Genomic DNA, 15,432 nt, shown 5'->3' with positions numbered 1-15,432 from the left:
TGTTTTAAGAAAGAAAGAAAGAAAGAAAGAAAGAAAGCACCGTCACTCCGTGGCTTTGAGGCGTCCGTTGCCACGGTTACCGTCAGAGAACACATACCTGTAGCTTAGGGTAGCTTAGTTAGCACTGTTAGCTAATTGATGCTACATAAGTATCGCTTTCACGGTACGGTTGTCGGACCAAATGAGGCGCGGCGAGTCACCGAGGAAGGAGTTCAGACCTCTAAGTCACGCAGGTCAGCTACAGCCTTACTTATCCCTCTTTCAAAGAAAGTCTATGTCGTCTCTTCCCCTCTTCTCTCTAGCTAATTGTCGGCTAGCCGTGTTTTGTCGCATTGTGACCTGTCAGCCTGTTGTAGGAGCTCTTTGGTGACGGTGAATAACATAGCCTGCTCTACTCTGAAACTTTATAATGTTAGAAGAAGTACTCAGACCTTTTACTTCAGTAAAAGTGGCGACAACGTTACCACAGTGTAGACATACTCTGTTTCAAGTTAAAGTCCTGCCTTTAAAAATGTACTCCAGTTAACGTATGCAGCACTATGAGCATCAAAATGAGCTGACGTTTATAGTACCAAAACTCGTAGTTGTAGGCTACTGATTTTATGAACATATGTTACTGAACTATGATTATTAGTTCATTAGTTAGTTATATGCTCCTTGGTAGCATGTTCCCTCCAGAAATCAATTAGTAAGTTTAATCTGATCTTAACCAATAATGATACATCATTTCTGTACATGTTGCTTTTTATTTCTATCAATAATTTTACTCTGTACAAAAAAACAAACAAAAAAACCCTGATGACGTAACCTAGTACATATAGTGTCAGGGGAGTGGAGTGTAAATAAAATGGAGATACTCTAGTATACAGTCCCTGGGTAACTCTGTTCCATTGCAGAACTGTTTTTATAGAGTTCAGTGAAAAGCAATGAGTCTGTGTAGGTCTGATGCCCTAAAGGCAAGGAAGAAATACACAAGATCTTTGTCAGAAAATAGGTCAGTGTCACTGGTGCTTTTGATAAATGAATTTACAGAGACATTGAAAAGCACTGCAGTAATTTATTTCCTTTAACCCAGGGCAAAGGGCATCAAATAAGCAAAGAACTTACCTGAAAAAACTGTATTGAGTCTGTGATGGAAAAAAAGGAGGAATGGAGTGAAACACATAAAAAAGTCAAGGATTAATCATTGTTGTGGCCATGGAAACTATAACCAGGCACTGCTGGATAAAGAGAAATTAACAGCATTGCATAACCATGGCAGTGTTCAAGGGTAATCTTTTTTCTCTACGTGTGTGTGTGTGTGTGTGTGTGTGTGTGTGTGTGTGTGCAAGAGCACTGATGTACTTTGTGCACAATAAAGTAGAGCCTCTTTTCGCTTTTTAAAATTTTAGAATTAGGGGCCCACTAATAAGCAACATGAATCATAATCTGTTTGTTTCATGATTACAGAAAGACTTTGAAGTATTATAGCATCCAGTTTGACATAACAGCATTACTCATACACACATAAACTGTTGCCATTTTATTGTCTGCTTCTCTCCTCTCCTCTCCTCCAGATCACAAGAAGCTAACAAAATCAGAGGAGTTGTACTACTTGGATGTTGACCAGTCCAAGAGCTCTTCTCTTAAAGGCGGGGATATTCAGCCTCTGACCCTTCACCCACCGGACCTCGATAAAGTAAACCCACTTCACCCATACAGTATTTACCCTTAGTTGGAAAATTAGTTTGTTGCCCAATTAAAATACAAATCATGTTACTTTTGTTTTGAAGCAGTTGTGTAACTGAGTCTTTGAATATGATTGCAGATTCATACACCAAAACCACCCAAGGGACGTCAAAAACCAGTGCCCGTGGCTTGTGTGCGTAAGACAAAGCCTGCTGAGGAAGTTACAGATGCTGTGCGATGGCCGTTGACTCAACCAGTGGATCTAGATCCTGACTCTGAACCTCTGGACTACACAGGTTAGTTGTAATCCTTTGCCCTCATGAACAATACTGCACAATAGCCAGTTTCATATTTCCTGTAGCTAAAAGGAGACATTCCCCAAGTCATAATATGCATCCATAAGGATTTTTTTCTGTCCCTATTCTTTTTCAGAAATGGAAGGGCTGCGGTTTGATGACCAAGGGATGGTTCTTCCACACAGCATCCTGGGTAGTTTAGAGGATTTCAGAGATTATCTGGAGGCCAAAGGGGAGACAGAGGTACATGAAAAAAACTATCTTGGCGGTGAAGATTGCAGATTGCAACCAGCTGAGACTTCTCCCATGTGCCAAGTATGATCTTCCAGTTCGGATTCTCTCAGTGTTTATTGTTTAAGAGGTTTTTATCATGACCCAAATTATACACAGAGGTCTCCTCCTTTTCAAAACACATGGACCAGGTGATTAAAACCAATAAAGACATTGAATAATGCAGTTTCACTTTACAAATCAGTGTTTCTTTGATGCTGTTTGGCTAATCCCAGACGCAAAGGTGTTGCTAACAGCAGTGGCCAACACCAAAATGTGAATGACCCTCTCTAGAGCCAGTGTTTGGTTTGTCCATTCTGGGCTACTGTTGAAACATGGCGGTACAACATGGTGGCTTACATGGACAAGGACCCACTCCCTATGTAGATATAAATGGCTCAATCTAAGGTAATATAAACACAACAAGTCTTATTTTCAGGTGATTATAAACTAAAGAAAACATACTTATTATATCATATTCCACTTCTGTCAATATAGCCTCCTAAATCCTACACACTGGACCTTAAATACCTGTCAACCAAAAGCCCTTCACATTCTGTAAACTGACAAACACAAGAGAAATATGTTGACTGTGTTGTGTTTCTCTTTTCTGTTTCCTTCTGTCCTCCCTCCGTCATTCAGTTGGTGAAGCGAATAACAAAGTCCCAGAGATATAATCCATCTGAGGCCCCACGGAGGCATCACACCGAGGCTGTGCAGAATGAGCGTGGGATCTCCTCAGGCCACAGAAACATCCAAAGTAATGCTCTGCAGCATTGGCATACACAGATGACGCAGCGCAGGCGGCAGCAGGACTTCTTATCTGGTGAGCTGATTGGACAGCAACCAGCACCAGAGAGACAGAAAATTTGCGTCATCATCACAGCCTGAACTTGTATACAACTGCAGGGATGTGGGAGAAGCCACAATAATCTGTCTTACCTGCATTTTTATTAGCATTAACAATAAACCAGTACGACAACAGGCATTATATAATTAAAGAAAACATACTTAAACCCTATGCATACTCTCAAATGAGCTTTCTCATTTTAAGTAAATTAAAGAGATGTTTTCTTATTTAAAAACAACTGTTTGATTTCCCAAGTACGCATTAACGTCTTGTCTCTCACTAGTTATCTCTATTCATCTGCTGCTCTTTTCAACTCCTTCAAGACCATCTCGACAGGCCAGTCGAAAACTTACTGATGAACCAAGCTAACCACTTCAGAGAAACTCAGGAGCAGAGGGAGTTTCTAAGCCAAGTCATGCCACTCATCCACCCTGGATATGTATGACACACATTTGCTTTCTCTCTCTTATGTTTGTTATATCGCTACAATAATATTGTTCTCTGTAGCCTCTTTATTCATGCATGTCTCTACTCCTATGTCTTAGGGTTACCGTGTGGGCAGTGAGTTTTGGAGTCTCCCACAGCGTTATGGAGATGAAATGAGTGGCATCACAGCCACTCTGACTCAGACACAGCAGGGCAGATGGGAGCCTGTCACACATATAGGACAACCGAGCAGCATACGCCAGGAATCAGGTACACACAGACACTTACACTGTGTCCCAATTTTTCCCCCCAGCCTTTTTCTTGGTAATGTTCCTTTTGATTGTGCCCTCACCTGAAACCAAGTGGTGTCCCAAAAAAAAAAAAAAGAAATTGCTTTGTCAATTATGAAGTGACAGTCAAGCGCTCTCAAATTTTGATAACCACACTTGGCATCAAATCTTTAGATAACATCATGAAAAACAATTTAACACAACAAAAGATCAGGAGGAGCCGCGACTATAAACTGATGGTGACTGTATTCTCTCTGTGGGAAATTTTTCATCCTTTAGGAATATTTGTTGCTGAGACTCTGCGTCCAGCCTCTCGGACTTGGGAACAGTCCTTATACCTTCAGCACCAGCGCCAGGAGCTCGGAGAAGTTCTACAGGACATGGACATCAAAAAGCCGGTAACACAAGCATACGAATTATAACACTGAATGCTGCTTTGGCTCAGTAGAACTTTAAATGAATACAGTTGGTCCTATTGTACCTTTGCAATGGGCCTCTGCTCTGTCTGATTTGTTGTTTACAACTCATAAAACAGTGAAACGGTCAAAGGTTTTTAACTAGAGCAAAGCCAATAGGCAGATACATCAGTATCAGTGTATACGCCGGCCGTTAAGTGACAAGAACAACAGAATTGCCACAGTTAATGTATGTTTGAGGTTTATATTTAGTTTTTCAACCGTAAAATGTCTCACATAGATTTTTATCAAGTCAAACTGCTCTATTTAGGATCTTAATTAAACATATAAACATGTCAAAGTTGGATTTCTTTGGTACTCTTGGGTTGATTGTCTGATGCAACATCATTGAATCTGTAATGTTTGATGCCTCCAGTGTAACTCCTTGAGTAATGGTCTAATCCATTAAAACAGAGAAATCCAAGTGGACACATGGAGTCCCTCATGGACACGTCCTCGGTCCTCTGATCTTTGTAATAAAATATATACGGAGGAGAGACAGAGGTCAGGATGGGGTTGAGGGGGGACACATGGGGGACAGGTGGGGACACATGGGAGACAGGTGGCAACACATGGAGGACGGGTGGGGGACACTTAGTTTTCATTTAGGCTGACAGACTAGAATATTAGCAGGTTTGCATGCTAACTGAGGCTATGCTAACAAGTAAATGTTCCGATTTCTGACGCAGATCCAAAGTTCCACACTGGCACCACTAAAATATGCCCACAAGTCCCACTAAACCTAAAAGATATGTGTACCATGTCGATTTTTGATGCAGTTGCCTCCATGGACTGTTTGTCACCACCACTGCTGCAGCTCCAACTGCTGACTATGTTGTTGAGTCAGCCAAATCAGTGGTCCAAACTACAATGACAAACCTTACACATTATTTACTTTACACTTTATTTTTGTGCTCCCAAACAATGTATAAGAACCTAATTTCACATACACAGTGCAGATCCAGATTGCGCATCTTTCGACTTCATTATTTGACCACTTGCTGTCCAACCACACAGCCTACTGAAGCTGCTCACACCCACAGGACACTCTGTCTTCAGCTGCTGGAGCTGCAAGCTGCTCATGATCAGTCTGTATCTTCACAAACAGCCTGTGATCATCAAGCCTGGGGCACTCTGTTCTGGGTTTTCTGTACAAGGAACAAACGACGGGACATAAGCGAGGCAGTCAAGCACATGCACACGCACGACCACAAAAATGGACATATGCATGCAGGCGCACGGGCATGAACACACACATGTACATTTTACATTTTATTACCTGTAAAATAGACATTCATTACACACATGCATAATGATATTAATGAGGCACTGGAGCTCTTCCATAAACAGTCGTGTCTGTTCACAGGAAGTACAGTTATGAAATCTAGAGCGTGTCCAGTCATAGAGTAGCACTGTTGAGATCAATGGGGTAACGGAGAACAAGAAAATTGACCAAACTTGCCTTACTGCTCTCTCTGCATGACAATGAATTCATCAGCAGGGGCAGCAGGTTCTGGGGTAAACACTTTGCACAGCCAGTTCCCATTCAATCTCATTAACATTTTAAGTTACATGTGCTGATTATGGGAAATTGTATTCAAATTGTTTTTTTTTTTTCTGGCTGCACCTAGTATCCTCCTCCCCCTTTTTCTCTCTTCCACACACACCGGACACACCGGACACACACACACATTGTGCCCATGACATAAGAGAAAATGGTAGCAGTGCATTCTGTTGTGCTGGTGGCTGTTGTGATGCTGAGGTGATTTGCGGGTCTGAAGTACCTCCTGACAAACACACAGACAGTATCAGATCATCCTGTCAGCAGCTGACATGGCTTCGTGACATATGTGTAAAGGGAGAGAGAGATGATTGGGACAGGGAGGGATTATTAGATGAGAAAAGAAGTGAGAGGAAGGTAAGTAGGAGGGGGAGGAAGAAGAGAAGGTAGTGGAGGAAAATCAAGCCTCCAGTGTTACTTAAAAATGTGGAAAAAGTTTGAAGTTCGGGCGAGGAGGGAGATCGACAGGTTGCATTTGTATTTGTTTTTTTCACCTTGCTAGTTACATAATATAGTGGAAGAGCTCAGTTCATGGCAACATACAGACGTGTAGTATTGCGTAATATCGTTTGGAGAGGGGAGGTAAAGGAATTACAGTAATGTTAATGGTTCACTGCTGCAATTAAGTTGGAAGAGGTTGAAGGACAGTGTATGTGCACATTGATAAGCTATAATTTAGCCACTGATAATTGCACAGTGTGTTCCAGAGCATCTCTCCCTGTCACATTGTTTCATCCAGCCCAGTCGCCAGAATAAAATGTTGGCATGTACATATCTGCATGCCACCGGTGTGTTATATTTCTACATTTCATACCTATATCAACATTTCTAATGTGACGCAGATTACATGTATATGAGCTGAGTTTCTCATCAGGAGGAGGAGGGGATAGTGGGCAGATGGCGTGAAACCTAGGCAAGACGTCTGCCAAGCAGCACACCACTCCTCAAGACCAGTGACATTTCCAGCTGTGTGTTTGTGGCAACCAAACCGGGTATTTTAAGCCAAAACATGATCTTTTCCTAACCATAACCAAGTGGTTTTTGTGCATAAACCTAAACACATTAACAACATCACTGTCACAACATAAAACGGAAAATCGAAACGTAAAGTTTCAACATATGCACTACATATGAACCCTACAAATGTAACGCTTCTTTGTGCAGAAATGTACAATGCCAACATTTATTTCTGCGATTGGGTTGTTTCATCAGACACCTCATTTTGTCCTCTCTGGCTGCTCTTTCTGGATGTGAGTGACAAGGACATGCGTATCCTGCAGAGAACTTTTGGTATTGCTTTTCACTAACAAGAACCAGAATGTTAAATGGACGTACAGAGCGTGCCACTTCCTTCAGAACCAACATTCTGTGTCACTTTCAGGACATCAATGGACTGGAGGTTATTGGCTCTGGAAAGCCTTTCACTTCTGTCACAGTGTGTCCCAGTCCCTTACTGGACAAGGAGGAAGAGGAGGCAGAGCACAAGATGATGAAGAAGGAGAACCTGTAAGCTGTGCCTAACAGATTTGATAGAAATTTGTCATAGTTCCCAGCTAAAGTCCAGCTTTTTCACGGCTGATTATGTCAACATCAGGCCAACAATGCTGCCCTTTATTAAAAGGCACAAAATGCAATTAGTGTATCCACATGCCATTAATTTAATGGTGCATTAATTAAGCTGAGAATGTGTCCCTGTTGTATTCATCAGGTATTTGGTAAATTGCTGCTAAATATGTTATTTAAAGTGTAATGGACGTAAGGAAAACAACTCATAAACCCTACTATGTAAACAGTATAGATATTTATAATTCAGAAAGAAAACATATGGATATATTTCCATTGCCCACAATGTTGAAGAGTTAAAGTTAAATGTCCCAACACGTACAAAAACACCTGTGTCATAAAAACTGTCTCTATTTGCCACTGGTCTTCTCAGTTTGCCGCCCATTTGAGGCCAGCTTCCTGATGCTATGGTTAGAAATTTCAAGTTGGACAAGAAACACTTAAATGCATCATGGCATTTAAATGGACAGACTGTCTCCTGTAGGGAGGTGGAGAGGGCTCAGTCTGGTTTCCAGCTCGTGGGCTGTGTTCTTTGAAGCATCCGACCCCGGAAGCAGGACACAGCTTATGATTCATTCATTAATTCTCTAACTCAAGAATGAATAAATAATCTTTATTGTCATTATACTCTGGTACAACAAACATTTGCAAGGCTTCTCTCAGCAATGTTAAAATAAAACAATGAAATAAAAGGAAGTTAAAAAACAGTAATAGCAGTATAAATAGACTTACGCAAGCACAACTTTTAAAAAATATAAAGCTCTGGTTAAATTTACATTAACTTTCTACATTTACAAATTTACAAAGGTGAATGTTATAATTTCTTTATAAATAGAAGTTAAATCTTTCTGAGTCTGTGTCAGCAATCTCTGGAGCGATGGACCCATGAACTGAGAGGTACTGCTGTCTCATTGTCTTCCACAGTGATCCACAGACACAGTATGATGATGTTCGGTTGGATGCTCTGCACATTCCTGCCTTAAGGTTCTGTGGTCAGCTTTCTAGCTGGACTGGAAACTCTACAACTAACCAGGTAGTTAACACAGCAGGTTGGTCAGTGTGTATGAATTTCAAGCTGTGACTTGGGTAAATTCTCAAATATGGTTACTCACCTCGGAGCAAACAAGGCTTACAGTAGTAAGTAGTAATTATATATGCATGTATGACAACATTATTTCTATAGAAAATAGACAGCTGCAGTGTGTTGACTGGACATTATACTGTATTTAAAGTGTGAGCTGATCTACATGTTTTCTACTTGGTCTTTATTAGCGACCAGCTGTTACTTGTTTATGTTGGCTGTTATGTGATACTGGGACATTATCTGAATACACCATCTCTCTCTCCAAAACAGGGAGAAGTAGGAATCAGTGCCACAATATTCTTTGAGGCCCTGACTGGAGACAGAGCATCATCCCACCTGGAGCTGCACAATGAGGGCAGCACAGCCATCTTCTACAGCTGGCAGCAGCTTCCAGTGCCACACAGCTTTCCTAAATTACGATCACAAACAAAGAACCTGCACTTCTACTTCAACTCCTCCTCTGGTACACACAAACATAATGAGACACCTGCTGCCTAACATTAACCCGACGTCATATGCTGTTTGTCCTTGTGACAGCCCATTATATTGTGGTTTTCAACCAGTAGTCAACGCACCTGTCTGCTCTCCCCTCCCAATCCAGGTGTCATCCATCCAGGTGACACCCAGCGGGTGGAGTTTATATTTAAGTCTGAGGAGACAGGCATAAAGACTGAACTATGGCAGCTCAACACCCACCCTTTGCTGCTGCAAGGAGCCTCCATGCAGGTCACATTGAGGGGAGTGGCTCTGTACCAGGACAAAAGTGCAGACCAGAAGCTTTTCATAGAGGTGAAGTACAATTACACTGTGTCTGAAAGTGAGACAGAAAAATGCATCGACTGATGGAAATAAGGTTTTCATGATGAGAAACCCATATGTTTTGTTTGTTTGTGTTTCTGTTGTGTGTGCACAAGCAGACAAAGCTGGAAAAGACAGTGAAGGTAAAAATGTGTCGGTCCATTGTGTATGAGATGCTGCAGGGAGTCCGCACCCCAGAGAGACCCAGTTCTCCTGCAGAGCTTTATGTCACTGAGGAGCAGGAGTTTTTAAGCAAAAACCCCAAGGTAAATCCTCCAAGTGGAAGCAATGTCCATAAAGCATTTCACATTTTTCTTACAGGTCATTGGAGTTTATTTTTTGGGGAATAAACCCTCCTCGGGACTTAAGTGTTGCCTCCAGAGAATGACCCCAAAAAATATGTCAGTTTTTTTTCATGTATAGTTTGAGACACATTGCTCATCACACATCAGGGTGACCTTATTTCATCTGTCACTGATGTATCAAACCTTTTTCTTTGCTCAGAATCTTTTTGTTCAGCATAAGTCTAGTCACACCACCTCATTCAGTGTGAGATAAACTGTTAATGGGCCCATTCATCATGTTGTTTTTTCTGACATTTCACGGACTGGAAGCAAAGGTGTGATCAACCCATTATGGCTGCCCCTTTCCAACATGTTAGTCCCCATTCATTTTGTACTCCACTGTTATAATAATGTCACCTTAACTCATAGTAGCTCATTAACTAATAATAGATCCGAGCTGCTAATATCTTAAACCAGTCACTCTTACCTCTACACTGTAAAAAAAGAGGTTATGTTGCCATGGCAGTGTAATAGGAACCTGGTTTTAACTGGGTTAATTTTAAGGCCGATTAGATTGGTTTAGTGAATGTAGAGCATGACGGTCTTAAAGGTCTTGTTTGCTATAATAGACAATATCAACAGACATGGGAGGAAATTATTGAAAAAAGCATTGCAAAGAGTAAGTTAAATATCATCTCTAATTGTAGGCCATCTAATTGGGATAAATGGAGAACATTTCTTGCCAAATCAAATCTGTCATTACCAAATATAAGGATGATTAACTTTTCACGTGATCACATTTTATCACCACAAAGGGTGGCACGCATTTCCCTCATTCTCCGTTGAGCAGTAAATAACTATGATGACATTCATCATAGTTATTAGAGGAGGATTACTATCAGTGATGATTATTATCCTGTGGCGTGACAGTAATTTTGCCTCATTGGAGTCCTGTGGTCACATGTTTATACCTCTCACTTAAATTACGGTTCCATACATCATTGTAGTTGCAGTACCTTCATCAGCCAGTGGAGGACCTAAAGAGACTGTGGCAAGAGGTTCATCCGGGACATACCTGGGACCTCTCTGTCGATACACTCCAACAGGTAGAGACATTATGAGACATTATGGTGCAGAGTAACTTTTGGTTAGTACTAAGAAAATACATGTAGCAGTGAATTTAGCATGTTCATCTAGGGTTATAATCTCAAGGGACTTTTTGAATGCACTGTGCCCTTTTGTAAAATTCCATACCATGATGTTACATCAAAAACATAACATATTTGTCCATTCAATTGTTCCCTTTCTAAAGGTTGTGCTGTCTCTGCCCAAGCAAGAGTCAGCTCAGGAAAACAGCCTGACCCAACTCAACTCTCTGCTTCTGCAGCTTTCTGAACCCTCTCAACTGAAACACCGCCAGCTAACAGCAACAGCTATAGGGTGAGGCATAAACACGCATGAGTCATGCACCATCTCTATCACAGCATCTTGACTCAGTCAGACAAACACCCACACTCAGTGTAGTAAGCCTGTAGGTTATGGTGGTGCATGGTGCCCCCTGCAGGCAGCAGCTGTGGAGGAAACTGCTGGGCACGATGGCTGGTGAGGCCATGTGGCTCAGAAACCTGCTGGGCCTTCCAGAGAAAGACACATGGATCAATAAAAAGGAGGAATTCCTGGTCTCTGATCCCGGTGAGACTCACAGACTTTCACTCAGACATAGATTGGTGAGGATTCATACTGCTGCTTACTATTGTGTTATAACATCACAGATATGGCTGACAGCATAGATGAGAGGAGTGAGACAAAGCAAGGAGCAGCTGTTAAAGAGCAGAGCAGTGGATCAAGGTCCAGATTTAAAGATGACAACAAAGGGGAGTCCAAGTCAGCAACAACTGAAAAATCAGTGGAGGTGAGGGGACGAAAGGTATATGTGTTTATTTTGCCTTTGTCAATACAGAAATATGCGCCTATAAAATGTCTTGCCACTGAGGGGCAGCAGATTCAAAAGTGTTTTAATTATGAGCATGAATGAAGTATCAAGACACTTCACTTCAGCTGACTGTCAGCTGAGCCAACCATGAGTCACCTTCACTACTTCAGACAAGCTGTCAGGTTATCATTCATTTATCTGCCATTCAATGAGACAACTCTTGTTTTCTTGTTAATGCAGATTTCATCCACACAAGCCAGCCACCTACAGCCTGGTTCTCAGTAATGCACAAACCTACTGTCGGCTAGTTTTCTGAAACAGTGTGTCACGTTGTGTGCTTGTGCTGGTTTCTCCATAACACTTTGGGGTTGGTTTAAAGTATAGGAGGAGCACCTGTGCCACCCAATACACCTGTGTAACCACTGGTGCATATATTTTAGTGTTGGTGACTAATTCAACCCTCTGTGTATGTATGTGTGTGTGAGTGTGTGAACAGTTAGGGATAAAGCAGATTTTTGGATCAGTGGTTAAGGTTAGGGTTAGGTCAGTGTTAGGCAAGTAGTGGTTATGATTAGGGTTAAAGCTACAGTTAGTAACTTCTATTAAAACTTCATGTCATATTTGCTGAAACTTTCCCTGTGTTCCGAAAAAAGCACGAGACGGATAATCTGTGAAAAAAATTAAGTCCGTCCTCCTCTTCCTACTGCTTCTAATGGTATTTGCTAGAATCTCACGTGGTGCACCAAAAACAACCAACCAGAGCTGAGGAATCTTTAACGCAGCTGTCAATCATGTCAATCGCTGCTCATGAACTGTGGTCAGACTGCCAAACATGGCAGCGCTGATCAAATATGAATCAAGACTCTGTTTCCACTATGACTATTTTTCACATTAAATATTTTCAGTGACTTATTTTAGTGCACTGTTTAGATGTAAAATGTGAAAGTTTGCTCCAGCAGTGTTTTGTTTCGGCTCGACTGATTCCAACATGGAATCATTTTACAGCTAAACAGTCAACTTAAACATGTTTCTGAAACATTTAAAGTGAGACATAGGCAATGCAGTTACAGGATATTGACTCATATTTGATCAGCGCTGCCACATTTGGCAGTTTGACCGCAGTTCATAAGCAGTAATTGACATGATTAACAGCTACGTTAGAGACTCACCGGCTCTGATTAGTTGTTTTTGTTCACTTGTGCTAATGCCATTAGAAATGCTACAAGGCAAGAGAGTAGGCAGAGGAATATGTTTTTATCACAGATTATCCGTCTCAGTTAGTGCTGTGTGAATATAATGACAGTTTCAGCAAGTATAACAAAAGTTATTTTCTTTAAAAAGTTACCAGCTACAGCTTTAAGGTAAGTCTTAAGCAAATGAATTTAAGTCTGTTTTATTCCCCCAAGTGTGAGCTAAGTAACCACATGTGTGCATGGTTTGCTAACTATCTGATATGTAGTGGTTAACCAGTCATTCCACATTCAGTCCTCCCACTAAATGTAGGAAGCTAATGCTCACCATCCAGTGGTTTGTCCCCCCAGAAAAGTCATTATTGTACAGTAGCTAAGCAATAATATGGTGGTGGCTATTCATGTTTTTGCAGTGTGACTGGTCGGGTGAGATAACGAGCAAAAACCTTCATTTAGTTCCCATTCATTTTTTTGCAGATAGTTATTTTCCTGCACCCGTCCTCATTATACTCAGCCACTTTGTGTCGTCCTATTCACAAATCTGAATTTCAGCAACTTTCCGGCACTGGGATTGAGAGCCTTAATGAGGACGCTGACTGTGTTGTTCAAACATAGACTAGATGCTGCGTCCTGGTGGCTCAGTTAGTCGTCACAGAAACAGCATTCTGGGTGTGAGTCTGCCCCAGGACCTGTTACATCGCTCTCCTGATGGTTTGGTCTCCATTGTCAGCCATCAAAAGCACACAAAAAAAAGACGTAATATAAAATATAGAAATAGACCAAAGACTGAGTCTTGTCTGTATGTCTGTGTGTTTTGCTGAGTGATTTTCTCCTCTGTATGATGGTTGAGTCATAGGTAAGGTACAGCCTATTACTCACAGGGTGCCATGGTAACAGGACTCTGTGTGAAAATGTGCACCTGCTCTCCAACTGGGTGGCCAGGGTGTGAATTAATAGCACCCGGATCAGTCCAAGCCATCTGTGGCGCACGCAACTATACGTTAACTCAACCAGTACTTGACATCCAACATGTTGAACACCATGATATACGGGGGAGGTAGTTTTTCATGATGTAAGCTGCGTACAGCCACTTACCAGCCAACTCAACATGCGTGCATGCTTCATCAATAATCAGTACGTCTGTCTTCTATCTGTCTGTCCCTTGTACAGGAAAGCAAAAAGAAAGGGAAAAGAAGGGAGGAAGTGGGGAAACGCACTAGGGAAAAGCAAGGGAAGGACTCGGCCTCTCTGACTGATATCCCTTCAGACAGCGTCAGTCAACAACCTCCTGATGGCCAAGGTGTAGGGCCGGAGGTGATGGACATTTATACAAGACTCCTGCACGTAAAGGCAAGTCTTTTAATTATCTGACAGTTTGTATTTTAAACAGCCACTCACACCAAGTTCAGTGTACTCGTCATGAGGATCACCACTCAGCCAGTGACAGCTGTATAATCTGCTCTGAATCTGGAGGAGTTTTTTTTTTTTTTTTTTTTTTCAAATTTCAGGTCATACAAACAATGTGTAGGCTACAGCACATGCAGACAATTTGGCCTGGGGGAGTTTTCTCAAGTTAGAGAAAATAACCCTGATGATGTCAGATATCATCATCAGGTTAACAGATATCATGCATTACAAACTAGAGGTGTGGGGTTTGGAAGAAGTGGACAGTTAGGAGGGGAATATCTAACAAAAGACACTATCCGATTGCATTATGGGAAATGTAGGATACTGTGTTCCTTCCTGTGGAGCCCGCTCCATACTCGGGATTACTGTAAAAGTCAAAGCGTCTGGACCTCTGCTAATTTTGACTCCTCTTTTTTTCTTTCTCATGAGCCCCCCAACATTGTGAATGTGTAATACAAAACAACTTAAAGGTTGTTTAACAGTCGTATGTACATCCTATGAATTCTCCCCCTCCATAGATCATATCACTCCCGTCCTCCAGCAGCTTCACTGGCTTCCTGTTAGATACCACATCAATTTCAAGATTCTGCTTCTCACCTTTAAGGCCCTTCATAATCAAGCCCCTTCCTACCTGTCTGATCTCCTCCATATCCACACACCCTCCTGTACTCTAACATCTTCCTCTGCAGTCCAGCTCACATCACCATCTCCCCACTTGACCACCATGGGCTCTAGAGGCTTCAGCCGCTCTGCCCCTCGCCTCTGGAACTCTTTACTCCCTTTCAACCTTCAGATCCCGTCTGAAAACACATCTTTTCAAGCTGCCATATTTGGTCTGAATGGAGACACACACATCGTGCTCTGATGATGATTTTTTACCTAATATTTATAATTATGATTATTGTGGAGTCATTTTATTAACTTTTACTGTATATTACTTAATTGTTTGACCTTAAGATCTATGGATACATTGCTGCTTGTTTGTTTTAACTGTGTCTTGTAAGGTGTCCTCCAGTGCTCCGAGAGGCTCCTATAAATAAAATGAGTTATTATTATTATTGTTGTTATTCATCTCTATCTGGCAGGTTTATGCTCTGATGGAAGACCTGGTGGATAACCTGTGTGACCTGATGGATGACCTTAATGAGGGAGACACAGAAGCACTACACACACAATATTAACACGTGAGAGCAGGCTCAGGAGCCCACTGAATATATATACACATTAATGTTTTATTCCTAATTCTGTCGTTTTTATACCTTTTATTTTGTTGTGACATCAATAAAGTTGTTGTTCCTCCGTGGACTTACATTCATCCCGTCTCATTCACACTGTCACAAACACACACAGACATACA

General features: G+C 41.6%; 1 protein-coding gene across 3 annotated transcripts; it reads left to right on the top strand.

The window, feature by feature from the left end:
* Positions 1–102: 102 nt before the first annotated feature.
* Positions 103–15,385, top strand: mycbpap (mycbp associated protein). Of its 3 annotated transcripts, none has more exons than XM_050045541.1 (19): positions 103–233; positions 1,557–1,678; positions 1,808–1,964; positions 2,101–2,207; positions 2,877–3,060; positions 3,408–3,523; positions 3,630–3,780; positions 4,080–4,198; positions 7,198–7,322; positions 8,304–8,412; positions 8,734–8,926; positions 9,065–9,252; positions 9,381–9,527; positions 10,553–10,651; positions 10,858–10,985; positions 11,110–11,237; positions 11,318–11,457; positions 13,839–14,018; positions 15,161–15,385. In XM_050045541.1, the coding sequence occupies exons 1-19, from the start codon at positions 182–184 to the stop codon at positions 15,254–15,256; spliced, it is 2,541 nt and encodes an 846-aa protein (XP_049901498.1). In that variant the 5' UTR covers positions 103–181; the 3' UTR covers positions 15,257–15,385. The 3 variants fall into 3 exon arrangements, with proteins under 3 accessions (XP_049901498.1, XP_049901497.1, XP_049901499.1); XM_050045540.1 differs by having other exon boundaries at positions 2,101–2,279; XM_050045542.1 differs by lacking the exon at positions 13,839–14,018 and having other exon boundaries at positions 2,101–2,279.
* Positions 15,386–15,432: the final 47 nt, after the last annotated feature.

This window comes from Epinephelus moara, chromosome 5 (genome assembly GCF_006386435.1).
Source record: "Epinephelus moara isolate mb chromosome 5, YSFRI_EMoa_1.0, whole genome shotgun sequence".
NCBI classification, from domain to species: domain Eukaryota; kingdom Metazoa; phylum Chordata; class Actinopteri; order Perciformes; family Serranidae; genus Epinephelus; species Epinephelus moara.
This window is presented reverse-complemented; position numbering and strand designations above follow the sequence as displayed.

Excerpts from the sequence above, each read along its gene's own strand:
- mycbpap (XM_050045540.1), top strand. The coding sequence starts at position 182 with ATGAGGCGCGGCGAGTCACCGAGGAAGGAGTTCAGACCTCTAAGTCAC. Across the intron at positions 1,679-1,807 it reads ACCCACCGGACCTCGATAAA|ATTCATACACCAAAACCACC; the intron begins GTAAACCCACTT and ends ATATGATTGCAG. Across the intron at positions 11,238-11,317 it reads ATTCCTGGTCTCTGATCCCG|ATATGGCTGACAGCATAGAT; the intron begins GTGAGACTCACA and ends ATAACATCACAG.